The 27475-nt window shown below is 63.0% G+C and overlaps 1 protein-coding gene across 3 annotated transcripts in view; it reads left to right on the forward strand.

Annotated features, from left to right (window-relative positions):
* The window catches only part of ARID3A (AT-rich interaction domain 3A), a 34507-nt gene that overhangs the window by 1723 nt on the left and 5309 nt on the right, over positions 1-27475 (forward strand). For all 3 annotated transcript variants that reach the window (XM_064479620.1, XM_064479621.1, XM_064479619.1), the window contains exons 2-6: positions 1988-2642; positions 3600-3915; positions 21996-22068; positions 25393-25576; positions 25708-25955. In XM_064479620.1, the coding sequence (XP_064335690.1) occupies positions 2248-2642; positions 3600-3915; positions 21996-22068; positions 25393-25576; positions 25708-25955 (1216 nt within the window). In that variant the 5' untranslated portion in view covers positions 1988-2247. The remainder of the gene's footprint in view (positions 1-1987; positions 2643-3599; positions 3916-21995; positions 22069-25392; positions 25577-25707; positions 25956-27475) is intronic.

Below are 27475 nucleotides of genomic sequence, written 5' to 3' on the forward strand. Positions count from 1 at the left end.
GGGTTCCCACCTGCCCCCTCCACCAGCCCCAGCGTGGAGGCCTGCCCTGCTCCCCTCCCCCACCGTGGACCCGGAAGGGTCATTAAACCCAGCAGGCCTGGGGAGGGGGATGGCGTGGGGGGAGTGGCTTCCTCTGGCCTCTTCCTTCTGCCCCCCAAAGAGGGGGGCGTTGCCCAGAGCGTTTCCGTGGGGAGGGGGGACTCATCTTGAAGTTGTCAAAGGTGGGGGAGGGGCGGCAGACCAGACTAGACACTGGGTGAGAAATGTCCCCTCAGCACTTCTTGGGGCTGGGGCTGGGGCTGGGGGTGACCGCCTGCCCCTGGGGGGTGGGGGCTGGGTGCTATTCTGCTGCTTCTAAGGACAGGCTAGCCTGGTCACTCTCCAGCGCTGTGGCCTCGGAGAGGGCCTTTGTGCCCTGGGACCCCTGCCCCTGTTGGATCCTGAGGCCCTCCCAGGACAGGTCCCTGCCCACTTTCCCACAGGGGCCGCTCACCTGCATCCCCCACCGTCCTTTCACCCATCCTGCTGGAAGCCCCAAGGACTGGGGAAAGGGCCCCTCCTGTGACTGGGAAGGCTGGAAGGGTCTCCCCAGGGTGGGGTCAGGCTTCTTTCTCTTAGCAGGTCAGGGGAGGGGTTGGGAGGGTGGCCAGGCTGGTCAGTGTCAGCCAGCTACCAGGAGCCTCTAGCAGCCAGCACCCACTGTGTCAGCCCCTTCCTGTGTGTGGGCCCCCTGTGCTCCAGGAGCTGTTCAAGATCCTTAGGGGATTCATTTGCTGGGTTAGGGGTGGCTTCTGGACTCCCCTGCTGCCCCCACTGTCCCAGTGATGTACCATCTGGGGTGTCACTGCCAGACCTGTTGGGTTCTGCCTGGTCTGTTTTATTGGCGGCCTGGGCGGCTGGAGGTGTGGCCTGGGCTTGGGTGGGGGGCCGGGACAGGACCTGCGTCATCCTCCTGTCCTTTGTTGTGCCCCGCTGTGCCAGGCTCTGGGATGTCCATGCCCAGAGCCCACCCGAGGCCTTGGCAGCAAGGGTTGGCTGGGGTCCAAGGGGACCCTAGGCTAGGGGCAGAGTGCATTGCATTCTGGGACATCGGCCTCACCTGGGGTCCCAAAGGGCAGGGGAACTCCCTGCAGAGAGCACGTGGGGGCTGTGTGGGAGGCTCTGATGTCACCCAGCCCTGGGTTCGAATCCCAGCCCTGCCCGGAACCTGCTGTGTGTCCTCCAGGGGGTCCCCTCCCAGCCTGCTTTCCTCGTCGGTGAACCAGGGGCCATCTGTCCCTCCTTCCTCAACACCAGTGTGGTGCTTGCTGTGCCCGCCCCTCCCCCCGTCTGTGCCATCATAGACTCGCTTCATCCTGCTTGGGCACAGGGAGGTGGGCGCGCCTTTTAGGGCACCACTGTGCCGATGGGGAAACTGAGGTCTAGCGAAGTTGAGGTTTAGGGATGGGATGAGAGCCTGAGTGGGGGCTGCAGCTCAGAGCCCATAAACAGCAAGTGCGTCTCGGGCAGCCAGCGTGCCTGTGAGAAAGGAAGGTGCCTGGCACTCCCCGGACCGGGCTGCACCCAGCACGGCCACGAGCAGCACCCAGAACTCAGAACCAGAACCCAGAATGCACCTGGACTCTGGTCCCTGGTAGCCAATCAGAGGCCAGAAGCGCCCTGTTCCCCTGCTCTGTTTATGAAACCATAATCCAAGTCTTCCTCCACGACTGTGTGTTTCTGTGTGGCCCAGACTGGTGGGCTCCCTCTCAAGACCCTCAGGAGCCCAGAGTGGGGTGACCCCACTTCCCAGGCCACTGGAGGGTGGACAGAGAGGGGGCGGATGGGGAGAGCATGCTCCTCCACCTCCAGGGGAGGCCTCCGGGTTTGCACCCTGGTGGACATGGATGGAAGGGATTTTCCAAGAGGCTTTGGGGGTCTGACTTCAGTGGGGAGGATGGGGCTGAGGAGCCCAGGGGTGGTCTGACGGTCTCTCTTGTCCCCCCAGGTTTCTGCAAACACGTGAATGAGCCACACACCAGCCGCTGCCCCTGGGTGCCCTGTGTGAGGAGGCAGTGCCCGCCTGCCGCTGGCATGCCCCGCCACCCCTCAGCCTGAGTCCGGCGGCCCTCGCCCCTGCCCCCCGCCACCCTGCACTGCCCCGGCTCCCCCGCGGCCCCCACACTGCAGTGCGGCCGGGCCCCCTCCCCACAGGGGCCGCCCCCGCCGCCCACCCCTGGTGCCCGGGGCGGCCCGGCCCGCAGGGCCATGAAGCTGCAGGCCGTGATGGAGACGCTCCTGCAGCGGCAGCAGCGGGCACGCCAGGAGCTGGAGGCCCGGCAGCCACAGCCACCGCCGCCTGAGCCCCCGGCTGGCCCCCCGGCCCGCACCCGGGCCGCCCCGGACGAGGACAGAGAGCCCGACAACGCACGAATGCAGCGGGCACAGATGGCCGCACTGGCCGCCATGCGGGCTGCGGCTGCCGGCCTCGGACACGCGCCCAGCCCCAGCGGCTCCGAGGATGGGCCCGCCGGCTCGGAGGACGAGGATGCTGCCCAGGAGGGGGCACCCGGCTCACCCGGCCCGCCTGGCCGAGGCAGGGAGGCGGTGGGACTTCCTGAAGACGATGGACACTTCGAGGACACAGGCTCCGACGATGACCTGTGAGTTGGGGTTTCTGGGGTTCACCCTGAATGAGCGTTTAATGAGCACTTGCTGGGTGCCAGGCCGCTCTGACCCCTGGGGATACAGCGACAGAGGAGGGACAAAACCCCTGTCCTGCTGACCACCAAGAGCGTCCATCCTTTAGAGCTTTCTGGGTGACTAGGGACCTTTCTCCATCTGCACCACCCGGGGTGGGAGCCACCTGTGTTCCATGGCTGACAAGCATTTGAAATGTGGCCGGTGTGGCCAGGGATCTGCCTTTGTAGCTTTATTTCAACTTAAACGGAACTAGCTGCGTGTGGCCAGCGGCCCCTGTCGCCTGCCTGGGACAGATTAGGAACCTTCACAGAGTGGGCATTGATTGGCTCACGGATGCATCCCACCAGGTCTGATGCACGCCCCGAGCTGGTGCTACTGAGACCCTGGTGGGGTCCTTCTCGGCAGACACTTAATGCGCGAGGAAGCAGGCTGAGGCTGAGGCCAGCAAGAATATAAAGCAGGGGTCTTGGAGGGGGTGGCTAGGGGTAGGCTCAGCTTTCAGGAATGGTGAGGGGAGGTCTCCCTGCCCCAGTGACAGCCCCCAGGGAGGGCAAGGGGGGAGCAGGGAACCGCATGCCTGGTGGAGGGAACAGCCTGAGCAAAGGCCCCGAGGCAGGAACTGGGTCAACATTTTGGAGACCCAGTGAGGAAGCCTCTGCAGTGTGGTCAGGGAAGGGGATTTGGGCTTAGCAGTTGGGCCGGGGGGCTGGGGTATCTGCCAAAGGGTCACCTCTAGTTGTTCTGGGCTAACTGGGAACAAGAGCAATGTGTCTCAGGCCCTAAACAGGTCATGCTCACAGGCCTTCTCGGCCGCCAGAGCAGGTGGGGGCTGCTCTCCCATGCCCAGAGAGGGAAACAGGCTGGAGGGGTGAGCTGGGGCCTCCTCCCCTAACCCCCTAACCCTGTGTCCGCCCCAGGAAGCCAAAATGGGAAGACGAGGAGGAGGAGCTGGAGGAAGATCTCGGGGACGAGGAGGAGGACGAGGAGGACGAGGACTACGGGGAGGAGGAGGGGCTTGGGCCCCCTGGCTCTGCTGGCCTCGGCCCCACAGCCCTGTTCCCCCGCAAGGCCCAGCCGCTCCAGGCCTTCCGCGGCGATGGCGGGCCGAGAGCACTGGGCAGCCAGGAGCGCCCGGGGGCTGGCCCGGCCCACCCCGGAGGGGCTGCCCACATAGCGCCCCAGCTGCAGCCGCCTGACCATGGGGACTGGACGTACGAGGAGCAGTTCAAGCAGGTGGGCTGTGCGTCAAAATGGGGGCACGAGGTTGCTGCTGGGGTCCTTCTAACTGGCCCAGGACAGCAGGGCATTTGCTGGCTGCGGGCTGGGCTCTGGGGATCCTGTAGGAGCCACAAGGGAGATTGTATCCTGTGGGTGGGCGGGGCCGGCCATTAGGTGCGCGGATGTGTGGATACGTGAGGACACAAGGTGGGCGGTGGAGTTTGGGTGTCTGCGCCAGCACCCGATGGGGAAATGGCCTCTCCTCAGGCCGTGTGACTGGCCGGGGCCCCTTGTGGGTCGTGGTGAGGCCCGCGGCAGCGGCCGGGGCTCAGGGACGCGGGGCCAGAGGCCTTGTCATTGTGTGGAGGCTGGTCTCTCCGGGCTGCGGCTGTGGAGGTTGGGCTGAGACAAGGGTGGCCATGTCAGTGCGGACAGCCCCGCGGATGGTGGCTCCCTGGGGCTCTGGAGGGGTGGGGAGGAAGCGGGCGCCCGGGTGCCTTCCCCGCGGGCGGCCAGGGCAGAGGAAGTGGCCAGGCAGCCGATCCTTTGAAGTTGGGCCGGGCAGATGGAAACCAGATGGCGGCCAGGGCGGCCGGCTGGGCTTGTGTTCCAGCCTGAGGCCAGCTGGGCCCTGCCCCGACCTCTGAGAGTGGACGGTGGGGACCTGGCCTCCCCGGCCTGGCGCCTGAGCCTCATCTGGGGTGCATGGGAGCCGGGAGGTGACCGTGTGCAGCCTTGGGTCACCCCCCTCCCCGTGCTGGTGTGCAGAATGGGCAGTGGGACCCTCCGGAGGGCGCAGGAGGCTGGGCCACCGTGTGGGGCCTCTGCTGTCAGCCTCACTTGGGGAAAGGGCACCGGGACCCCAGCGGAACTCAGGTAAAGTGCAGGACTGGAAAGTGGACGCACGGCGTGAAGGGGACCGCCCAGAGGCTGACGGGGGCAATAGGAGATATCTAGGCAGGAGGAGATGGTGCCCTGGGGTGGGCATGGCCAGGACAGAGGCCTGGGGGCAGGAGGTCAGCTTCAAGGAATGGGAAGGAGGGTTAATCTCCTGCCCAGGCATCTCGGGCTAGGTGGGGCCCCAGCTTCCCGCTGGGTCCTGGCACCGTGGTGGTGCCGGAGGTGGAGTGACACACAGCAGACGTCACCTCCTTAGGGCGTGGCCAGCCGCACCCTTCAGCCTGGGAGGCTCTGCCCCTGTGGGTGGACACCAGCCTGAGCTGGTACCCTGGATTAAGGGCTGCCCAGCTCCCTGCCTCAGTTTCCCTCCCCTTCCCAAGGAGCCCCTCGTGGCTGGGCTGTTGTCATCTGGCCTGTAGATGAGAAAACACTGGCAAGGCAAGGGGGGGCGGGTTTCCCAGAACTGGGCTTCTTGACGTTCTTCAGGGTCAAAATGACGCAGACCGGAACCTTACGGGCGAATTATGTTTATGGATTCACTGGGTTTTTGCCATCTGCCCTGAATCTCTCTCTTGGGCAGCCCCAGGCTGGGGGGCCAGAGCTGGATAGACACCCGCCACCTCATAGGGTCATGGCCAGACCAGAGCCCTTGTGGGGTTGGAGGTTGACCAGCAGCCCTGGCCCCACCCAGCAGCCCCAGCCACGGGGCCCAGTGCTGGTGGGAGGCGGATTTCAGATGGCCAGCGGGGCAGAGTCCAGGGGTCAGGTGCCCTGACTTCACAACCCCCTCAGCGTGTCCAGAACAAGGGGCCTCCGGGAGCCATCGTCCTTCTTGTCTGGGACGTGATGATCACGCCCTGCTGATGCCCAGGGTCGATTTGTGGATGGGGAAATTGAGGCCAGAGGAAGTCAGGGGACCCGTGTCACACAGTCAGACTCGTGCCTATGGAGTCCCCGCTAGCTGCCCGGCTCCCCTGCTGTGGGGCAGGGACAGTTGGTAAGCAAATGGATAGGAAGGTCAAGGTGGTCGTGGTGGGGTAGGGGGTCGAGATGTGGCTGGGCACCCAGCTGGGGAGGCGGGTAAGGCCCCTCAGGATATGGCGTTTGGGCCTAGTCTCGTAGGAGGTGCCAGGCACTACACGGAGGAATGATGGTGTAGCTGGCAGAGGAAATGGCCCGTGCAAAGGCCCTGAGGTAGGACGCAGCTTGGCTTGTGTGTGGAGGCCAGACGCCGCCAGGCTGGGTCCCAAAGGGAATGGTCCTGGATTCCAAGACGGTGAGGGCTGAGGGAGGTTATGGTCAGGTGAGGGGCTGCCTTGCGGTGCTGGGATCTTCTTCCTGTCCGTTTGTGACAGGTCCAGCAGCCAGCGCTGCCCTCCAGCCCAGCTGGCCAGGCACCTGTGCAGCCAGTGTCAACAGTGGCCCGGGCCCAGCCGGCCCAGCAGATGTCGGGGCCATGTTGACTCTGGCGCCTGCCCCACCCCCTTCCTGGCACGTGGCAGCCAGGCCAGCCAGCCTCCTGCTTGGCACCACCTCTGCCTCTTCCTCCCTGGTCTTGGCAGGGCCTGGGGCTGACTTCCGCCCAAAAAACCCTCGACAGCCGTGAAATTACGCCATCGGCGACGGGGTCTGGGGGGCAGCCAGGCTGGGGAGGGGCCAGGAGCTTCAGGCTCATGGCCATGGAATCTTCCCTTGAAAGCTGGGAGCAGCGCTGCTGTGGGGCCCCAGGGGCGTGTGCGGAGTTGGCCGCTGCTGTCCTGGGTCCGTGTGTCGCGCATGGTGATCAGGATCTCAGTCTGCTGCGGTCACATGTGGCATTTGGTGATATCCCGGTGGCTTCGGGTCACTAGCAGGGCTGCGCCTGGGCTCTCGAGAGTACCACCGAGGAATTTTAAGCCGGCAGACGCTGAATAACAGCTTGTCAGCCACTTTTAAGGGTTTGAATCCTCAGTCTCCACAACGCACGTGAACGCTGGGACTTCCGTTGACAGTTTCATCGACGTAAAAGTCACAGAGCACGATTCCCCCACTGAAGATGCAAGTCAGTGGTTTTAGTACATTCACAGGGCTGTAGGGCATCACCACGGGCAACCTTAGGATGTTTCCATCTCTTCAAAGATAAACCTTCCAAAATGCCCCCTTTAGCTGCTACCCTCGTCCCCTCCCCCAGCCCAGCAGCCAGGAACCCACTGTTCACCCCTGTGGACTGGCCTGTTCTGGACGTTTCACATCCATGGACTCACACGCTGTGGGGAGTCCATGTGTCTGTCTTCTGTGTCTGCTTCTCTCACTGAGCACCGTGTTCTCAGGGTATGTCCACGTGGGAACGGGTGTCAGGGCTGCTCTCCTTTTCGTGGCTGAGTAATATTCCGTTCGGGTTTTGTTTTGTTTTGTTTTTTTCTTTTTTGGTGGGGAAGGGAGGTAATTAGGTTTACTTATTTTTAGAGGAGGTACTGGGGATTGAACCCAGGACCTTGTGCATGCTGAGCACATGCTCCCACTGAGCTGTACCCTCCCCCATATTCCATTAGATGTGCGTATACCACGTTGTATTTATCCACTCGTCCACCAATGGACACTTGGGTTGTTTCTTCCTTTGGCTGCCATGAACACGTGTGTACGAGTTTTACACAAATGTGTGTACCCAGGAGGGGGGCTGCTGCGTCACACGGGAACTCTGCATTTAACCCACTGGGAGCTGCGGTCGTTCACGGCGGCAGCTGCATTTTGTATCCCCAGCAGCCACACAAGGGTTCCAGTTTCTCCACGTCGCCACTGGCACTTGTGGTTATGACTCTGACTCCAGCCGTCCGGTGGGGGTGGTGCGCTATCTCACTGTGGTTTTGATTTGCATTAAATGTTGGGATATTCCCCCCCACTCCCCACTTTCCAAGGTCATGTCTGCTCAGCACAACTTGTAAATGAGCTCAAGAGGTGTAGGGATGACAAACCTAGCTGTTGTTTGTCGCCTAAATGTGCACAGGCAGCGGGTTGAGCTTCTTCTGAGTCTCACGTACCCTTACTTGGTCCCACGGCGGGGGGGAGGGCACTCCTACTGCCCCCACTGTGCGGATGAGGAAACCAAAGCGCAGAGTGGGCAAGCCACTCGCTCACAGTCACACAGGGCAGGTGTCAGAGTTGGGATTTGACCCCCGGGTACACTGGGGGCATAGCAGGCTGCACGTCCAGGGGCCCACTGGCTATGGGTCTGGGGGGACCTGGATGGCGCTCTGAGCCTCAGTTTCCTCATCTGAAATGGAGACATTTGGTCCAGGGACCCACATCAGGGCCTCGGGACCTGGGGCCTAGACATACACAGGCCTTCAGGCAGGAAGGGCCACCAGTGAGCCCTGAGAGGCTGCCCCACCCTCGCCGTGGACCCCACCCAGGCCCCTCCCCTCCTCCTGGGGCCCAGTGAATTCCCATGGGAGTCCTTCTGTACCCCAGAGACAGGCTCCAGCAACTTGGACTGAAACCAGGGGCCTCAGATGTGTCCTCAGCACGAGGCTGGGGTCACATTTTTTTTCTGGTCCTTTCAGCTCACTTAGAATTTTATTGACTACGGAAAACACACTATGTCCTTTTTTTTTTCTTCTTTTTGGCGATTACCTCTAAGTCTGGTCTTCGGAGCCTGGAGTATCGCAGCAACATTTCCACCAGGAACATTTTTAAAGTCCTTTTTTGATTCCAGAAGAACACTTGGCACCATTCTTGTGGGGGTTCCAGGGAGGCCTGAGGCCCAAAGGCCCCCACCCCGCCCCGGCCGGCATCGGCCGTGGTGTCTCCGGGCCTTTCTCTGCCCGTTTACACAGAAGTGGGGCTGACGGCTGTCCAGGTGTGACCACTCGGGGGCTGCGGGCTCCGAGCTGGACCCTGCTGTCCTGCCACTTTTCCACGTGACTTTCGCCCTGTGTCCGTCTGTTTTATCTGAGTTCTGAGTTGCCTTTTTAGTGCTGCAGTTTCCTTGTGGGGCCCAAACCAGCACATTGTTCTGTTTTCCTGTTCCCCTGTTGTAAACTTGAGCACCACAGTGAACATCTCCGGGCTCATGAGGGCTGCTTGGGGTTGTGTGGTGTGGGGGTTGGGAGCTGGCCTTGCCAGGGCTTGGGGAGGAGGTGGCAGGTGTTTTCTTCATCCTGCGTGGGAGCCCCCGGAGGCTGGGGAGCCAGGAGTGGACCCAGGCACTCCAGCCCTGTCAGGGCTGGCTTAGGGGAAAGGCTGCCCTGAGGAGTGGAATTTGGAGCTGGGGCTTTGCAGGATATCTGAGAGTTGGCCAGATGGACAGAGAGGGGTTAGGGTCCGTGCCTTGGAACAGTGTGGCTGGGACGTAAAGTGGGAGGGGGAGGGGTGAACAGAACATCTGGGCAAACCAAAGGTGGGCTCATGGGGGGCCTTAGCAGGGCTTTTAGAGTGGGCGAGGGAGAGAGATGCTGGGGGAGCCCTTCCAGGGCCCATGCTCCAGGCAGGAGCGGAAGAGGCCAGTGCTGCAGCTGGGCCTGCCGGGCCGGGGGGAAGGTGAGAGCTTCTCGGCGGAGGAGCATGTTCAGGGCAGAAGGCACACCCTGGGCACAGGCTGGAGGTCAGGTGAGCCCAGCACCGTTATCCGGTGTGTTGGGGACAGGGTGGGCCTGGGGCCAGGCCCTGGGTCCCTCGGGTGCCGGGTGTCATCCTGGGGCGGCGGGATCCCTGGGCCCCGAGCTTGGGGGCGGGACGAGTGCTGGGAAGCCCCTCGGGAGGCCGGCCCAGCCGCCTGGGGCAGCGCCCGCCTCATCAAAGCAGCTGCGGCTGCTGGCATGGAGCCAGCTGGGCCATGGCGGGCGCGGGGAAGGTGCCCGCCTGCCAGCCCCTGGCACCGTGCCCCTGCCCGTGCCAGCCCAGGGAGCCACACTGACTCAGCCGGAAGAACCTTATCTGGCCCCGGCGCCGCCGCCCAGCCGCCCGGTCACCGCCATGGGGTCACCACCACTGCGGCCTGGCCCCACGCCCACCGCTGCTCCCCACCCTGGTGGCCGCTGCCAAGCGCCCGGCCCCTCCCCACGCTTTCTAATAACACACGCAGCTGCCAGAGAGAGGGAGTGGTGCCCAACATTCTCTGCCAGGCGGGGATGGGTGCGGGTGAGCACGTGGGGTCCAGCCTGCTGACCAGGGCGTCCGGGCACATGTGGGGACCTGGTGGTTACGTGGGGTCCCTTTGGGCTGGGGGGGCCCTGTCTCGGGGGGGGGGCTCTGTGTGTGGCAGGGTCTGAGTTTGCAGGGCAGGGGGTCTGGGGGTCGCGACTGTCCCGTGTGTGCACATGTACATTCCATGGCCACGTGGCCCATCTGCGGCATCTTTATGGGCAGCTGTCAGCTCCAGCGCCATGTGTGTCCCTGTGTCTGGAGTGTTGGGTCTGTCCGCGTGCACACCCTGTGCCGTGGCCCCAATCTGCATGGACGTGTCCTGGGCTCGTGTACCCCAGATGTGTTGGCCCAGCGCCAGGCATGTCCCATGTGCCTGTATGTGACAGGTGGTGGGCCACCGTCTCCCATGGCTGTTTAGTTTGCGTGCAGCTGTGTGCGTGGTGGGGTCTGTGAGCACACGTGTATGAGCGCACGTGTATGGCCGGGCTCCCAGTGCTCCGCCGTGTGAGCCTTGCGTGCGCACCGCTGGCCCCACTGACCCCGTGTCCCAGGAAGTGTGAGGTGGCAGTGGGGCCCATTAGCCATCAGCCACGTTCCCCCCCAAGTCAGTGGTTTGAGTCGGCCAGCCCAGGCACAAGTCAGCCGCCTGCACCTGCCCGTGTAGGCTCCAAGCTGCCTTGCTGACGTAGCCCCAGGAGCTGCAGGGTGTGACCAGAGCCCCAGGGGCTGCAGGGGTGCCCCCACTGAGTCCCATCCCCTCCTTCCCTCACGTGCTGTGTGGTTTTAGGCAGGGGCACACCCTCTCTGATCCAGGGATGCCACCAAGGTACGGCAGGCAGGGCTCGCCCACTCTGTGCCTCAGTTTCCCTGCTGGATGCAAAGACCCCTCAACCTGCTGAGTCTTCTGATCCTGAGCCAGCACCTCCCGCGGTGACTTGGAGGGGCTTCCCAGGCCCTCTGGAAGGCCCAGCGCCCCCGTTTGCAAAGGCTGTCCGCTGCTGGGGAGCAGCTGGGGGCGCGGGCCTTGGGTGGGCATGTGCGGGGGCTGGGTGGACCGCCCTTCTCTGCTCACCCGGCTGCGCTCTGCCAGAGGACAGTTGGGGGTCACAGGGTTAAACGGTAACCAGTCTGCCTACTGAAGGCCCCAGCGCTGGCCGCAGCTCTGCCCCTCGGTCAGGGCTGGTGGGGGTCCCGTGGGGCTGAGCGGTGGGGGTGGGGAGGGCACAGAGCCAACACCGACTGCTAGCCCTGCAGGCTGGCGGCCGCAGGGACCCCTGCCTTCCCGACGATGAGGAAGAGGCAAATGAAACCGCCCGTTCCAGGAAGAAGTCTGTCGGGGCAAATGGTGTCCCCCAGACTCACGTCCGCGCAGGTCCTTAGAATGGAACCTTATTTGGAAATGGAGTCCTTGCAGGTGTGACGCAGTGAAGGCCAGGTCACAGTGGAAGGAGGTGGCCCTGAATCTAGTGACTGGTGTCCTTAGGAAAAGGCAAGGGACACACAGAGACAGGGAGAGAACCATGTGACAGTGGAGGCAAACTGGGTTGATGGGGCCACAAGCCCAGGGATGCCTGGGGCCCCAGAAGCTGGAAGAGGCAGGAAGGACCCTCCCCTGGAGCCTCCGGAGGGAGTGTGGCCCGGCGACCCCTGGGTTCCGGACGTCTGGGCTCCAGAACTGGGAGGGAATGAACCCCTGCTCAGTGGGCACGGGATGTAGGAAACCTCAAGTGTGTGTGTGTGTGTGTGTGTGTGTAGGAAACCTCAAGTGTGTGTGTGTGTGTGTGTGTGTGTGTGTGTGTGTGTGTGTGTGTGTGTGTGTGTGTGTTCCTCCCACAGCGAGTACGGAGCGCCTGCTCCTTACTAGCCCCGGCCGGCCGTCTGGGCGGGGCGGCCGAGGCTGTCTGGAGCTATTATCTGCGAGCCAGCGGGTGAGGGTGTGTCTGTCTGTGTGTCTGTGTCTGGCTGGACGGGCGTGTCCATCTGTGCCAGGAGACCATGCCAGGTGGCAGGGCCGTGGGCACATCGAGAGGGACTGTGAGGGGGGGGGGGCGTCTAGACGGGTGGGAGGGTCTGTGCGCCGGCCATGTAGGTGTGCATGTGGGGCCGTGGAGTAGGTGGGGGGCCGTGGGGCACATCTGAGTGGGGCTTGGGTTTCCCTCAGGGTGGGGGTGAGTCCTGCTAGTGTCCATGGGGGGGTCCAGCATCTCTGTCCAGGCTGGAGTGACCAGGAGTGGCTGTGGGCCTTGGTGCTCCGTAACCTTCCCTTTCTGCCCCGTGAGGGGTCTCTGGGGGTCCCCGTGACCGCCCCGGCCTCTGCCCTGCAACAGCACTCCCTCAAACCCCCGCCTTCGGTAGGGGTGTTGAACTAGTATCTTCCAATGTGGATATTCTGGGCTTGTGAGACCCCCCTGCCCTGGGGGCACCCCCAGCCCGAGGGGCTGCCAGCTGCAGACCAGAGCCTCCTGTTCTCTCCCCTCTTTTCTGACGAGCCCGCTAAGTTCTCCCCCACCGGGGACTCAGGCTGGGCCTGGGTCCTCTGCTGGAGGCTGGAACCAGCGTGAACCTCCAGGCCACCCCGCCTCGCCCTTGGGGAGCCAGGCCCGGAACCCGGACGCGTCCCTCTGTCCCTGGGTCTCTGGTTTCTCTCTCCCTCATGTGTCTCTGTCTCTGTCTTTCTCCTTCCCCGTTTTTCTTCACCCTCCATCCTCCCATCAGCCCGTAATCACTCCTCAGCTGCTCTTCTCCCAGGAGTGGCCCCAGCGAGTGCCCAATGGACGGCGAGCGTGGGCACCGCTGCCGCCCTCCCGCAGCCTGGCGGCTGGCCCTGCCACAGCTGGCACCCTGCCCGGCCCCTCCCTGTCCCCCCCCCCCGGCTGGTCCACGCCCTCGCTGACCGAGAACCTGGTTCTTGGACAGGACAGGCAGTGGGGTCTGTGGGCACCTCTGGGGTTATTCTTTCTCGGTGCCGTCGCCGTGGGCGGGACAGCCACGCTGGGGTGCAGATGTTGGCCTTCTTGTCTGTAAGATGGGGTCAGCATTTGAGCTGGTGTTTGGCTGCCACCAGGGTCCTGGTGGAGCAGGGTGGGCGTGTGGGGCCCCGGCTCTGCCTGCCCAGGATGGGGGGGCCGCCCAGCTTGGATCTCAGCCCCACTCTGTTCACTGGAGCAGTTGCCCCTGGGGAGCGGAGTCCCTGTCCTGCAGTCGAGGCTAGGCTTGAGGGCCCTGTGAGCCTGCTGGCCACCACGGGGTGGACTCTGTTCTCCTGCCCTTGGCCTGGGGTCTCACCAAGGCTCCTCCCTGAACCCTTCGAGGCCCCTTCCTCTTGACTCCTGGGCGGGAGGCAGCCCCCTTCCTTCCCGCACTCTCAGCGGGGACCACTTGGCCTCCTGCTCCCTAATGCTGTTGCATTTCCCTTCGGAGAACCTGGGCTGGGACCTCACTCCCTGACCAGGTAGACCTTTCAGAACAGCCTCACCGCTAGGAAAGTCCCTCCCAGCGTTTTCGGGGCTGCCCGCAGCTCTTCTGCAGGGAAACAGGGTTGCTTCCCTTCAGAGGAAACCCCACGGCGGGATTTTTAATTCCCGGTGCTGAGCCCTGGGTGCAGGGCTCGGACCCCTCGCCACTCCAAGCCAGCGGCTGAGTGGTAGTGAGGCTGTCATGTTCGGCTTGCAGGGGCCTGGGACCCTCGTAGGAAATGCCCTGAGAGCAGCGTGGAGCTCTGGGCTCATAACTGGGGTGGGGGCAGGGAGGGAGAAGATTCTGGGTCTTCGGCTCTCTGGCCCCAAAGCATTTGCCTGGGGCCCTCAGCGGCAGGCGCTCTTGAACAGGACCCCTCTTCCTGCAGCCCTGCAAGGCCCTGAGTCGTCCCAGAGGCTCCGAGGGGCTGGCCCTGGGCTCCAGGCTGGCTGCGCAGCCTTCTCTCAGCACCTCTGTGAAATGGGCTCCCGTGCAGACAGCGGTCTGCTCAGAGCCAGGCTGATGGGTCGGGGGCTCCCAGGCGGACTGGAGGCCACCCACCCCGGTTTGCATGTCATTTGCGTGCCACCACGGGGCAACTGCCTTCCTAGAAGTTTCTCTCCCTTGCTCCGCATCCTGGATGTGTCCTCCAGGCCTGAGCTGCTGGTGTCCCCAGCTGTGACATGGGGCTGCCACCAAGGTGGCTCCTTCTGCTGCCCTGCTCGGTGCCCCCGCATCTTCTCGGAGCCGGACTCTCCTCCCTGCACAGTCTGCTCCACGTGATCCCTCATCCCCATCCTGGACGCTTCAGGTGCATCCCTGTCCCCTTCACAGATGGGAAGACTGAGGCCCCGGGGGCCCTGGTCACACGACCTGGAGAGAAGGGCACTTCCCTGGAACCACTAACCCGGAAATCCAGGAAGCAGCGCCTTTCATCGTCAGCTTCGTGGTCAGGCTCCGTGACTCGTTTCTGGAACTTTTATTAATATCTGGGGCGTGGGTGGAGGTGCTGTGTCTTTTCAGAGAGGGGACACGTGTGGGTTGGTGGCCCGGGAGGGCGGGCGGTGGGTTGGTGGCCACGCGGGCAGATGTTTCTGCCCTGCCCAGAATCACTTCCCCAATTTCCTGCGGGCCCAGTGGGGCCCCCGCGGCCCTGGAGCGCTGACGGGAAATGAAAGGGCCGCGTGGCCCTGCGCCCGGCGGGGGTGGCCCAGCCAGCAGGTGCGCCAGGAGACCTCACAGACATTGATTAAGCCCCTGCTGTGTGCAGCGGCCAGCGAGCCTGCCCTGACCCGTCCTGCAGCGGAGAGGCCTGCTCCTCCCCACCTCCCCTCCTGTGTGTGACTTCTCCTGTCCCCCTTGCTGGCCTGGGGCTCCCAAGGGGCTTCTGGGGCTCTCAGGCACACTGCGGTGTCCCCAGCACCCAGCGTAGGCTTTAACATGCAGAAGGTGCTCAGGCGTGGCTGCAAAATGGATTGACGTGGCCGAAATCCCAAGGCCAAACTCTCAGTTGGCCCTGACCTCCCCACGCTGTGCTGTGGGGGGTCTGAGTCCCAGGAGCCCCCGTTGCCCCCCACAGCTGGTGACCAGATCACATGGCCCCATCCCCACCCCCCTGCTGGGAGTGGAGACACGCAAGGTTCCCGACTCCTGGTCCTCCACCCCACGTCACCTCCTCCTGCAGCCCCACTGTCACTCCGACTTCATCCATCTGTCTGTCCCGCCTGGTCCTTGCCCCCTGGGTCTCTAGCCAGGCGCTGAGCCTGGGCCTCAGGCTCCCTGCTGGCAGCTGTGGGCCTCTCGGTGGAGGTGGAAGAGGACGGTTACTGAAGTCTGCCCCGGGCGAGACTGAGACCTGGTCCTCAGGTGCACGGTGCCTCCTCCCAGCTCAGGTTCCCCAGTGCAGAGTGGGCATGAGGAGAGGGGCTGGGGAGGCGTGGGCTGCCGCCCCGGTGCATCCCCCACCCCACCTCCCCCTGTGGCCACGGGCGGTTCTGTGAGTGGGGCCAGCGGGCCCTAGGGACGAGCTCTGGCCCACCTGGGCAGCAGCCGCCCCTGCTGAGTCATCCTGGGCTTGCCTCCCAGCGCCTGATGATGTGAGGAGGGGTTCACCAGCGGGGCCGGGGGCCGCGGGGCCAGCTTGGTGGAGGATGCACCTGGGGACGACTGCCCAAGTGTGCCCCCTCCCCCCCCTCCTTCGTGAGTGGGCGCCTGCTGTGTACCGGCTGACCCGTAATCGCCAGTCTGCCCCCGAGGGCTCTCGTGGGGGTGGGGAGAAAGAGCGGAAGGAACCCATCCAAAGGAGCTCGAGTAGGTGAGCCCCGACCTGCTGGGGGCGCTGCTGGGGGCGCCGCCCAGCTCGAGCCGTGGGTGGGGGAGGGGGCCCAGGTGGGGGCCGGCAGTGCAGAGGCCCTGGGCCCGACCAGGTTGTGAGCAGGGAGCACTGTGCACAAGGCGGGCCCGCAGGCAGGGGGTCTGGCCTCCGAAGCAGGGGCGACACGGCCTGGTCTTCTTTTTTTTTTTTAATTAGACTTTGTTTTTTGGGGGTAATTAGGTGTTTACTTACTTGTTTCAACAGAAGTGCTGGGGATTGAACCCAGGACCTTGTGCAAGCTAAGCACGCTCTCTGCCACCGAGCTGTTCCCTCCACCCTGCAGCCTGATCTTGATGTAAAGACGGAAAGCTCCCCGATCCTGGGGGCGATCCTGGGGGCCGGCCGCACGCTGCCCTTGGTGTTGGTGGGGAGGGGATGTTGGGAGATTAAAAAACAGCAGTGCAGACTTCCCTGCAGTGTCATTTTGTTCATAGGAGTTACAGTGAATCAACTTTTGTCCAAAACATGGTGGGAATAGAAATAAGTGAGATTATTACACAGCAGGTTCTTAGCAGCATGATTCACAGTAATAGTCAAAAGGGGGAAATAACCCAAACGCCCGTCAGCGGTGAACGGAGAAACAAAGGTGTCCCTCCACACGCGGGAGCGTCGCTCGGCCGTGACCAGGAGAGCAGCCCTGACACCCGTTACCCCGTGGACGGACCCTGAGAGCACGACGCTCAGGGAGAGAAGCAGACACAGGAGGACACGCAGCGTGTGACTCCACGGATGTGAGGCGTCCAGAACAGGCCAGTCCCCAGACACGGGGAGGCGGCTCCTGGCTGTCAGGGCTGGGGGGGTGGGGGGGTTGGGGGGTGGCTGCTGGTGGGGACGGGGCTTCCACTGGGTGACGGGACGTTCCGGAGCTAGACAGAGGTGAAGTTTGCACTGCAGTGTGAATGCACTAGAGGCCCCTGCATCGTTTACTTGAAGATGGTGAAGTGTATGTTGTGTGACTCTTGCCTCCGTGAATATTTTCTAAAGGCCCAGGACGGCAGGTGGGATGAGGGCGTGAAGCCTCCCGGGCTGCGCCCAGCCTGCCCGTGGCCTCACTCCTCCCTTCATCCCTGGTCCCTTCCCGGACCCCATCTGAGGGCGGGGGTTCTAGCAGGGCCCCCAAGGTCCCCACGTGCGACGGCGCCTGTCTGTTCCCGCCGTTCTGGCCGTCAGGGTAGATGTCTGTCTCTCGTTCCCCACAAGCCCGTGAAAAACCTGCCTCTTTAAACCTGTTTCCACCTGTGGGCCTCTCTGCCACCTCTGTGTCTGCCACAGAGAAGTTGTCCTTCTGCGGGGCTGGGGGCTGGCCGGTCCCCTGAACCCTCCCGGTTCCTCCCGAGTTTGGTCCCTGTCTCTGCCGTCCAAGGACAGAGGCCTCACTCCTGGAGTCCCCCTGCCAGTCTGGTGGCCTCGTCTGTCCAAGGTGGGGCCCCGCGGACTTTGGAGCCGCCAGGGCGCCGGGAGGGGGCCTGAGCAGACACCGTTAAGGGGGCAAAGGTCCTCCCCGGGGGCCCTGGGGCGGGTGATTGCTTTACAGCCAGGGCCCCTCTGCCTTGGGCTGGACGCTACCCTGGGCCCCATGCAGGCTGGGGACAGGCTGGGGATGGCCGGATGCCACTGCCCAGGAGGGGCCACTGCCCAGGAGGGGTCTCCCGCGTGCAGCCCAGGTGGCACCCCTCCCCCCTGCAAACCTGGGCCCTGCCCTGGCCTCCAGGCTGGCAGGTGGGGCCCTGAGGGGCCACTGTCCCTGCAGGGTGGCTGCAGCCCCCCACCCCGCCCAGGGTTATCTTGGCCTGGTCAGCAGCACAACCCCACTTTCTCGCAGCCTTGGTGGTAAAATAATGCTCACCATTCGCCACAAACAAGAATTTCCTGTTTGCCCCTCAAGCACTTGGGGGAGGGGCTGGTCACCCGATGGTTTCCTCCCGCCCCTCCCCCGCCCACTGCCTGAACCCAGCAGCCCCCTTCATCTCTTCCTCCTGGACGACTTGGCCCTCCGCCCTCTGTTGGGGGTGTCCCACCGGGGTCCCCCCTCCTTCACCCTCCGGCCTCCCCCTCCAGCCAGCACTGGGCCCAGAGCAAGGCGCGTGTGGGGCCGCGGACTTTAGTGTTCATTGTCCACCATGTGTTCTCGCGTGTCTGCTGAGAAATCGGTGTGTGGAGTGAGGCTGGCTGGTGCCTTAGCTGCGAAGGAAACTGAGGCAGAGGAGGGATCAGGGGGCAAGGAGGAGAGGTGGGAGGTGGCGGGGAGGGAGCCATGCGGGCTCTGGGAAACTGCATTCCAGAGGAAGGAGCAGCTGGTGCAAAGGCCCTGAGGTGAGGTCCTGTGTGATGTGCTCAGAAAGCATGACAGGGCCCAAGGGGAGCCATGGGAGACTGGAGGGCAGGGGAAGGTCTTGCTCAGGCTGCCCGGGAGGGCCCCTCTGGCTGCTGAGGGCCAGATGGGGCCTTCGCCGTGCCTGGTCTGTGCCTGAGTTTCCCTTCGGTGGCCTGGGCGGTGCGGGCGGTAGGACAGACACGATTGGCCCAGCCTCGGTCGTTGTTCGAAGGTCACCCTCCTTCACGGGGTGGGAGCCCCACCAACCCTAAGATGGGTGGGGGGGCCACAGGGTGCCGGCCTGGCATGTCCCGGCGACCCCGCCCTGCAGGTGGAAACTCTTGGGAGCACCTGCGGGGGCCTGCACACCCACATCCCACATTTTCGAGGTTCTGTCCTCACTTGATAGGCAAGGCTTGGGAAGGGTGGGGTGGGCCCAGGGTCGCAGGGCAGACTCCAGCCCCCCCACCCCACACCGATGCCAGGACGCAGCTGACCCAAAGCATGGGTCCCGCATGGACACATCTCAGAGTTGGGAAAGGATGAGGGTCCCATCCCTGCGTGGCACTGCACGGTCAAGGTCCACCTGACGAGCATTTAGCAAGCATTTGCCGTGTGCCAATTCTAGACACTGGGAGCCCAACCGACCAAATCCCGGAGGCTCTCGGGGGGATAGCGGGGTGCGTGTCGCCCATCATTGGTGAATGTGCTCCAACTGAGAACACAGTGCCCGCTGGTTGGGTGGGGGCCTCCCTAGAGGGCGACGTTTGAGTAGAGACCTGCGGGCAGAGCCAGGAGCGGCATTCCAGGCACAAGGAGCTGGCGGGTCAAAGGCCTGGAGGTGCTACCGTCGCCCCTGGCGGGTTTGAGAAGCAGCGAGAAGGCCGGTGAGAGGTCAGAGGGAAGCGGACCGGGCAGGTCCCGCCGGACCTGGAGGCTGCGGGGAGGAGGGTCTTGAGAACAGGCGGGAGCAGAGCGTGACCCATGCTCACAGTGCCCAGGGGCCCCAGGGAGATCAGGCTGTGGGGAGGGAGCGGTGGGGCAGTTTATCTCAGGCCTCAGCCCCAGGGAGGGGTTTCCTGAAGTCCTGCCCAGTCTCCAGCCTGGCTTTGCAGCACCGATGTTAGTGCCTCCTGGTCCATCTTGAAAGGGGCAGGGTTTCAGCCAGAGCACCCAGGTGGGACCCAGGCCTGGGCGTGGCCCGGGACGTGTTGTGGCCCAGCTGTGTGGCTCCAGAGCCTTGTGAGGACAGGCAGCCAGGCCTAGTGGCTCACATGGAACTGGACACCACCATGGGGGGCCTGGGCACCGTCCCCTATTCCCTCATCCCTGGGGCCTGGTGGGCCGCCCTGGCCGGCTGGTCAGGGCAGGACACACCCCACAGGGGTGCGGAACTTTGAGGCCAGAGCCCCATAAAGCTGGGGCGGCCTTTACTGCCTGGCTTTGTTGTAGGCTGCCCACAGCAACGGCCATTAAAGCTGCCTCCTCCACCAGCAGCTGGGGGCCGGCCCACCCCCTTTATGGCCCCGCACAATGCTCCAGCCCCATGGGGGACTGGCCATGCCACCGCAGCCCTCCCACCATTTGGTCTGGGGGTTGATGGCCCCACTAGCCAGCCTGCCTCTGCCCCAGCGGCCGTTCTCTGCCCTGAGCCTTGGTTTCCCCGCTGGGAACATGGGGGTCCTGATGGTCGTGGGAGCTCAGGGGAAGCTATTGTGTTTGTCTCCCACCGTTCTTGAAGGATGGGGAAACTGAGGCAGGAGGGCCACCACGATCTCTTGTGGCAGCCTGGCCAGGGAAAAGGGTGCCGGCAGGGTAGACCCCCTCCACATGGGTCACTCCCTTGTCAGGAAGGGCCCGAGGGTCACTGCCGCCCATGAGAGCTTCCTGGAGTGGCTGTAACAAGTGACCACAAACTTAGCGGCTTAGAACAGCAGAGATTTACTCTCCCGGTTCTGGCGACGGTTCTGGAGACGTGTGAGCTCAGGATGTGGCAGGGCCACGCTCCCTTACCAGGCTCCAGTAGAGGGCCCTTCCAGCCTCTTCCAGCTCCTGGGGGCTCCGAGCATCCCCCGGCCTGTGGCCGCCTCCCTCCCGTCTCTGCCTCCGCTTCCCCATGTGTCTGTGTCCCCTCTCAGAAGGACACCTGTCCCTGGATTCAGGGCCCACCCTACTCTGGGACCTCATCTCAAGTAACAGCATCTGTCCAGACCCCATTTCCAGAGGAGGTCCCTTTCTGAGGTTCTGGACGGCTGTGAATTTGGGGCACTTTCCTGACAAGTCTGAGCTCTCCTCTGCGCTTCTCGGCCCACGTTGGGGTCCAGAGAATCAGGGTTCATTTAATGAACATTTATTAAGTGACTACAATGTGCTTGGCCCTGTTTTTGCCCCTGGGAGGAAGACAGACAGAATCTCCGACATTCTACCCAGGCACAGGACAGGAGCCCTAAGCGGTGTGTAAATCGTGTGGCTCTGCCAAAGGGGCCGGGGGTAGGGGGAGTGGGTTGAGGGGCGCACACAGTGCTGGGGGGCCCTGGGGGGCAGGGAGAGCTCGGGATGGGGCAGGGGTGGTGGAGGAGACCCAGTGGGTGCCCGCCCATGGGAACGTCCACCTGCAGGCCCCACACCCCTCAGGCAGGGGGAAATATGGGGCCTCCCTGGCCACCATAAATCACTGCAGGAATGCAGCTGGCCAGCCTGGCTTGGGCAGGGCGGAGACAAAGGCCCAGTCTCGACCACCCAAGTCAGGGCTTCTGGCTCCCTGAGCCCATGCCCTGCAGGCCCTGCTTTGCCTCCATTACACAGATGGGGAAACTGAGACCCAGAGAGGGGCAGGATGGCTGAGGGGTAGCGGCCCCGAGGACCCTGCCTCCCCGGGCCTGAGTGTGTCCTGTGCAGCAGGGGGTCGGTGTGTTCTTGGGCCTTGATGATGGAGTCTCCCGGCCGGGGCAAACTGGTGGTTTCAAGGCTCCTCGTGGCCCTGCCGTCTGTGCGCAGGCGGCCACTGGGGCCTCATTCCCCAGAGCTTAATTTGAAGCCTGCTATTTGCACTGCCCCTCCTGGGCAAATTCCCCTACCACCTCAGATTTGCTCTCTAATTATCCTTGCTGGCTTCCCCTGCCCGCCAGCACCTGCGCGCTTATGGCCAGTGAGACTGGACCCCCTGTCCCCCTGAGACTCCCAAGCCTAGACTGAGAGTCCCTGACAGTCCCAGCTCTGGTCTCAGGCCTGCCTTTCTTCCTCTTCTGCAAAATGGGCCGCTTCTCAGAGGCACATGCATGTGACCCAGCGGACGGTCCTGGGACATCCACTGTCCTCTTGATGCCACTGTATTGGGGGGGATGCATTGTGTCCCCTCAAAGTTGTATGTTTAAGGCTGAGCTCTGGGTACCTGTGAACAGGACATAACTTGGGAGCAGGGTCTTTGCAGATGGCTTTAGTTGAGGATGGAGCTGAGGGAGCCCGAGAGCCAGCGAGTGGTGTCCCAGAAGGAGAGGGAGATTTGGACACAGACACACAGGGTGAAGCTCTGGGAAGACAGGCAGAGACTGGGGTGACGCAGCCGTGAGCCCAGGACACCCGGGCCCCCAGAAGCTAGAGGCAGGGAGGACCCTCCTCTAGAGCCTCCAGAGGGAGCACAGCTCTGGGAAACCTTGATCTCGGACGTCTGGTCACCAGACCATGAGAGAAGAAATCTGAGCATGCGGTCAGCTGTTATGGCTGCCCCTGGACAGGTGTCCTCAACTGAAGGCGGGGGCAGGCTCACTGTCTGCTCAGTGGGGGTTCGGGGGATGTTTGGACTCTGGCAGTGGCCAGGGGCACTGGGGCCGGGACTGCCCCTGCCCTGTCGGTTGACTCTGCTTGAGATGTGGATGTGGTGCCCACCCCCAAACTCGCGCCAACTAACACATCCCCTCCCTGCCCTTGCAGCTCTACGAACTGGATGGGGACCCCAAGAGGAAGGAGTTCCTGGATGACTTGTTCAGCTTCATGCAGAAGCGAGGTGAGGCCTGCCCGCCCACCAGGAATGAACACGCGGGAGGGGGTCCTGCTGGCCACAGCCCCGGGCAGGTGTGTCCGCGGGGCAGTGAGTGAGTTCCTTATGGCTGGAGGCATCCAAGAGATATATGAGGCGGGCAGACACGGCCCTGCCGTGAGTATCTGACAGAGGAGACACAGCTCAGCCCTGCGGGTCTGATGGGTGAGACACGGCCCAGTCCTGCGGGTCTGATGGGGGAGGCATAGCTGTGAGACTCTAAGGGGTAAATCCTTGGGTAGTGGTGGGGTCCCAGGGTCCCAACCCAGAGCTGACAGTCCAGGCTCCCTCCCTTGCTGCTGAGACAGGGGTGAGATGGAGTTCCGCTTCCCAGGATCCCCCAGGGCCAGGACACTGGGACACCTGTGTCTGGGGAACAGGGTTGGATTCCCAGGCCAGCAGGTGGGCATCAGGGCAGCAGGGCGGAAGCTTCCCGCGGGCCAGAGACTGGCGTTTCTGCAGCTGCTGGGGGGAGGTTCGGGCCCCGGCGCCTCCCCTGCTCCCAGTCCCGGCCTCAGTTCCCACGTCGGTAAGATGCACCACAGACAGTCCCCACTGTGGCAGTGCCCTGGACGTGCTGGGGCCACAGTTGTTTGTTTTTATTGAAGTACGGCTGGTTTACAACATTGTGTTAGTTTCTGGTGCACAGCATAGGGATTCAGCCATACGTATGTAGATACATACGCCTTTTCATGTTCTTTTCCACTATAGGTCATTACAAGGTATTACAGCACATTTCCTGTGCTGTACAGTGGGACCTTGTTGTCTGGGGCCACAGTTATTAAGCACCAACAGTGTACTAGGCCCGAGCCACCTCTGTCCCCAACCCCCTACCCCGCAGGGTCCAGGGTGAGGCAGATGTCAGATGTGGCCTTGAGGACAGTGAGGAGACCAGGGACAGAGGCCAGGCATGAGGAGCAGGGACTGGTCTGGGTGGGTGTCCAGGGGCATTCGGTGCAAGCCAGGCCCAGAGAGGACAGCGGGACAGTCCTCGGGTCTGTCATCGCCAGCCACTCAGCTCAGGGGTCCTAGGCACACACACTGCAGGGTGAGGCTCATTTCCCTGACGCCTCCACACTCGTCGTCATTACAGTCCCAGCTGTTGAGGGAAGGAAACTGAGGCCCGGAGAAGGGACAGGGGACCCGGCCTCAGAGCCACAGAGGCAGGAAGGGGTGGGGTTTGGGGGCTGCAGGGTCTACTGGCTGTTGCAGGGGGGTTGCAGGGGCCAGGCTGGCGGCTTCTTTGTCCAGGGCCTCTGCCTGCCCCTCCCTGCTAGCAGCTTCTGTAAACACAGGCCCAGCCAGGCCCAGGCCGGAAGGGAAGGAGATGAAAGGGGAGGGGGCTTCAGCCTCCACGTTAACCCCTCCTGTGCTGGGGGTGGAGGAGGCCAGACCAGTCCTAGGGGGGCCTCCTGTTACCGCCCAGCCCAGCCCAACTCGGCCAGACGTGCCACCCCCACCCCCCACCCCCGTGTGGTCAGATCCCCCACGGCCCTTTATCATCCCGCTCACACCTGCTGAGCCCCCTGCTCCCCGACCCCCCACCATGGGGCCCCCTTGGCCACACAGGGCTTCATGGGTCTGTGTCCAGCAATGTCTCCCTTACCAAGCCACGTGCTCCTGGAGGGCAGCTATAACAAACTCCTATGCATCCCTCAAAACCCAGCTCCAAGGCCCTCTCTTCTCTGCCGTCCTTTCGAACTCCCCCTTCTGTAACTGGGATGGGGGCACTGGGGCCGAGAGTCTGGACACTGTGTCATGCACTCCACAAGCCCCTTCCCCTGTCCTCCAAAGGGAAAGTAGTTTTCTCCCCACACGACAGAGCAGAAAGCCTCCAACTGGGCATCTCTCAGAGTTCCCTGGGGGCTGGGAGTGGAGGAGGGGTCCTGCCTGCACCCCACCCTCCTACGTCTCCGAGACGCCCTCTCCACCCTTCCTCTATCAGTGCCTCTCTGTGCTCTCCCAGCCCCCGCTCCTTCTATAAACATCCGCCCAGGCCCTGCCTGCTGCAGAGCCAGGGCAGGGTCCCAGGAGGACCTTTGGTGTGATTCCTTCTATTCTTTTTCCCATGTCCTGGGTGGGCTGGCTGGGCGGGCACTGTGGGTGCTTCTGGGGCCGAGTGTGCCGCTGACACTCGGTGATGCCTTTTGCTCTCCCTTCCTGGGCTGAAAAATGAAGTGGGTAAGGTAGGGGTCAGGCCCATCTTCCTCCATCCTCTCCAAGCTATCTTCGTTCGTTGGGAATTTTGCAACCTGGGAAGGGCCCAGAAGCAGCCAAGGTGGCAGGAGGTGGTTCCGGGATGTCCGGCTTCGGGGGGGACCAGGAACCAGGGGCCCAGGTACAGGGCATCGTCCAGGCCAGGGGCAGGGAGCCGGCCCCTCACACGAGCTGGTCATTTCTCCAGCAGACCCCGTGCTGGGGTCTCCTTTTTGCCATCTCTGCAGGAGCGGCAGGCGTGCCCCTCAGGCTGGGATATGGGCCCATCAGCCTCCCTTGTTGTTTACTGAGCGCCTGCTGTTTGCCAGGCTGGGCACCGGGGACCCCATGTTGGCAGGACAGTGGGCTGGGGCACAGACAGTAAACCTGGAGTTTCACTGCCAGGGAGGGAGGTTTAAACGGGGGCTTCTCCATGCACAGCCAGGCAGGTGGCTGGCAGGCTGAGCTGAGAGCTGAGGCTAGGAGCGTCTGTGTAGAGGCTTGGAGCATCAGGGTGGGTGGGAGAGGGGGCAGGCCTGTCTGCTGGGAGGAGCCTCCCTCCCTGGGCTGGCCCACCTCCCCACTCTCTCAGCTGGGAAGTGGATTAACCAAGCCCTCCCTCCCCCACTGCAAAGACCTCGGGGACCTGGAGGGAGCAGGCCTCTGGGAACACAGCAGAGTTGTTTGGCAGCTGTCCTGGTTTTGCAGGAATAACAAACGCTGTGTTTCTCCTGCTTGGCGGGGGGGGGGGGGGGCCAGGTTGGCACAAAGCACCTTCCCCCTCCCCCAGGGTGAGATCAGCGTGAGCCCAGCTCACTGATGGGGAAACTGAGGCAGAGCTGCCTCCTCAGGGCTCTCCCAAGCAGGGGTCTCACCTGGTTGACCCTGAGCCCAGGGGACAGGGGCATCATCTGGGACATCGGTGGTTGTCATGACCAGCGGCTGCTGGTGTCCAGTGGGTGGGGCCGGGAGGCTGCTCCACCCCCCACGCTGCCCAGGATGGCCCCCAGAGAGGGACCCGCCCCACCTTGGCAGTACCGAGGGGCCACAGGCAACGGCACCCGACCTGACCCGCACCCGCGCCCCTCCCCGCAGGGACGCCCGTGAACCGCATCCCCATCATGGCCAAGCAGGTACTCGACCTGTTCATGCTGTACGTGCTGGTGACGGAGAAGGGCGGCCTGGTGGAGGTCATCAACAAGAAGCTATGGCGTGAGATCACCAAGGGCCTCAACCTGCCCACGTCCATCACCAGCGCTGCCTTCACCCTGCGGACCCAGTGAGTGCCCAGCAGCGGCTGGCTCGGGCAGCTGCCAAGTGCTTCCCGGGTGGGGATGTGTGGTGGGGAAGGGAGCTTTGCGGATCCCAGCAGCATCCCCGGTGCCATCTTGCCCCCGCCCCTGCCCGCAGGTACATGAAGTACCTGTATCCCTACGAGTGTGAGAAGCGTGGCCTCAGCAGCCCCAACGAGCTGCAGGCGGCCATCGACAGCAACCGACGGGAGGGCCGGCGCCAGAGCTTCGGGGGCTCCCTGTTCGCCTACTCGCCAGGCGGGGCCCACAGCATGCTCTCCTCGCCCAAGCTGCCCGTGCCCTCCCTGGGCCTGGCCGCCAGCACCAACGGCAGCTCCATCACCCCAGCCCCCAAGATCAAGAAAGGTGAGGGCAGCACGGGTCCTGGGGCCTGGCCTCGACTCAGCTTCAGCCTGGCGGTTTGGCCCCAGGGCGAAGGAGCCGCCTTTCTCCTCTCTGGGTAACCGGAATGATAACCCTCAGAGTTGGTGTGGAAGAGGGCGGCCAAATTTTCAGTGCTATGCCTCTGGCAGACATCACTAATCAATGGCCATCTTCCCAGCCCCAGGCTCACAGCAGGCTGACATCACTAACCAATTTATTTTCCCTAAATGTGTGCCTTTGGCAGACATCACGAATCAATAGGTTTTCCCCCCCAGTTTGATGCCAAAGCAAACATTGCAGATCAAGCAGTTTTCCCTTCCTGTGTCCATGGCAGACATTACTGGTTGATTGCTGTTTTCCCAGTCTACACTGAAGCAGACATTATTAGTTTAGCACTGCATCTATTTCAGATCCCCCAGCAGGCATTGCTAATCGTTCGTTGTAGCAGTGGCCCAGTCTTCTGTCTGTGGCTGCTGCTTTTAGTTGCTCTTATGTGTTCTAGCCCCTTGCACATGACAGACATTACTAGTTGATCACTGTATTTTTTTCCCCTGTGAGCTGTAGAATCCTTAATGCACTGTTCCAGCAGATACCAAGAGGGTAGCATGGGTCTGTCAATCAGACTGACCCTTTAACCGTCTCTGGAGCTATTGCTCAGTGCCCCTGGGCAGCTGACTGCCCCTTTCTGAGCCCAGCTTTCCTTACAGGTAAAGTCTAGGAAATTACACCTTCTCTGTAGAGTGGTTGGGGAGACTTCAGTGTGTAAAATGCCTAGCCGACATAAGGCCTGGGTTTACAGCTACCTGACAGAGAGCCCCCCCAACCCTAGTCCGCATCCATGGCAGACATCACCAGTCGATCACAGTCTTTTCTCCTGCCAAGCCTCTGAACCTTTCCTAACACAGAAGCACCAGCAGCACATGTTGGGGCACAGCCTCAAGCAGGCTGTCGCACCTATCCCGAGTTCCTGTTTCTCATCTACGTGGGCTGTGACCCCCTAATTCCCAGCCTTGGTCTGGGGATCCGAGATGATCCTCACAGGACCCTGAAAATTTGGGGCTGGCCAGATCGGAGGTGAATGGGTCTATTGTCAGCTCTTTCGCTCCTCTGTGGGCCTCAGTCTACCCCCCAGCCTTGGGGGGGTTCCAGCGATACCTGGGAATGTTATTAGGCACCACCATACGCAAGGCCCTGTGGTGGAGCTGGGGAAAACTGGGGGATGGGAGAGAGGGTTCTGACCTGCGGGAGTGAGTCCCAGCGGGCTCCTGAGGAGGTGGCCTTTCAGCTGAGACCAGCAGGGAGAGCTGCGGACACTACAGGAGGAGTGCAGCTGCAAAAGTCGGCGTGGGGACCCAGCATGGAGAGGCAGCACCGGGCAATGGGACAGACACAGGTGGAAGAGGCGGGAGAAGAAGAGACAGCCGGTCTCAGTGGGATCAGTGGTTGGGAGCAGTGGGGACATTTGTTTCAGCTGCGTGACAGGGGAATGGTTAGGGGCTGGT

This window comes from Camelus dromedarius, chromosome 27 (assembly GCF_036321535.1).
Source record: "Camelus dromedarius isolate mCamDro1 chromosome 27, mCamDro1.pat, whole genome shotgun sequence".
NCBI lineage: Eukaryota > Metazoa > Chordata > Mammalia > Artiodactyla > Camelidae > Camelus > Camelus dromedarius.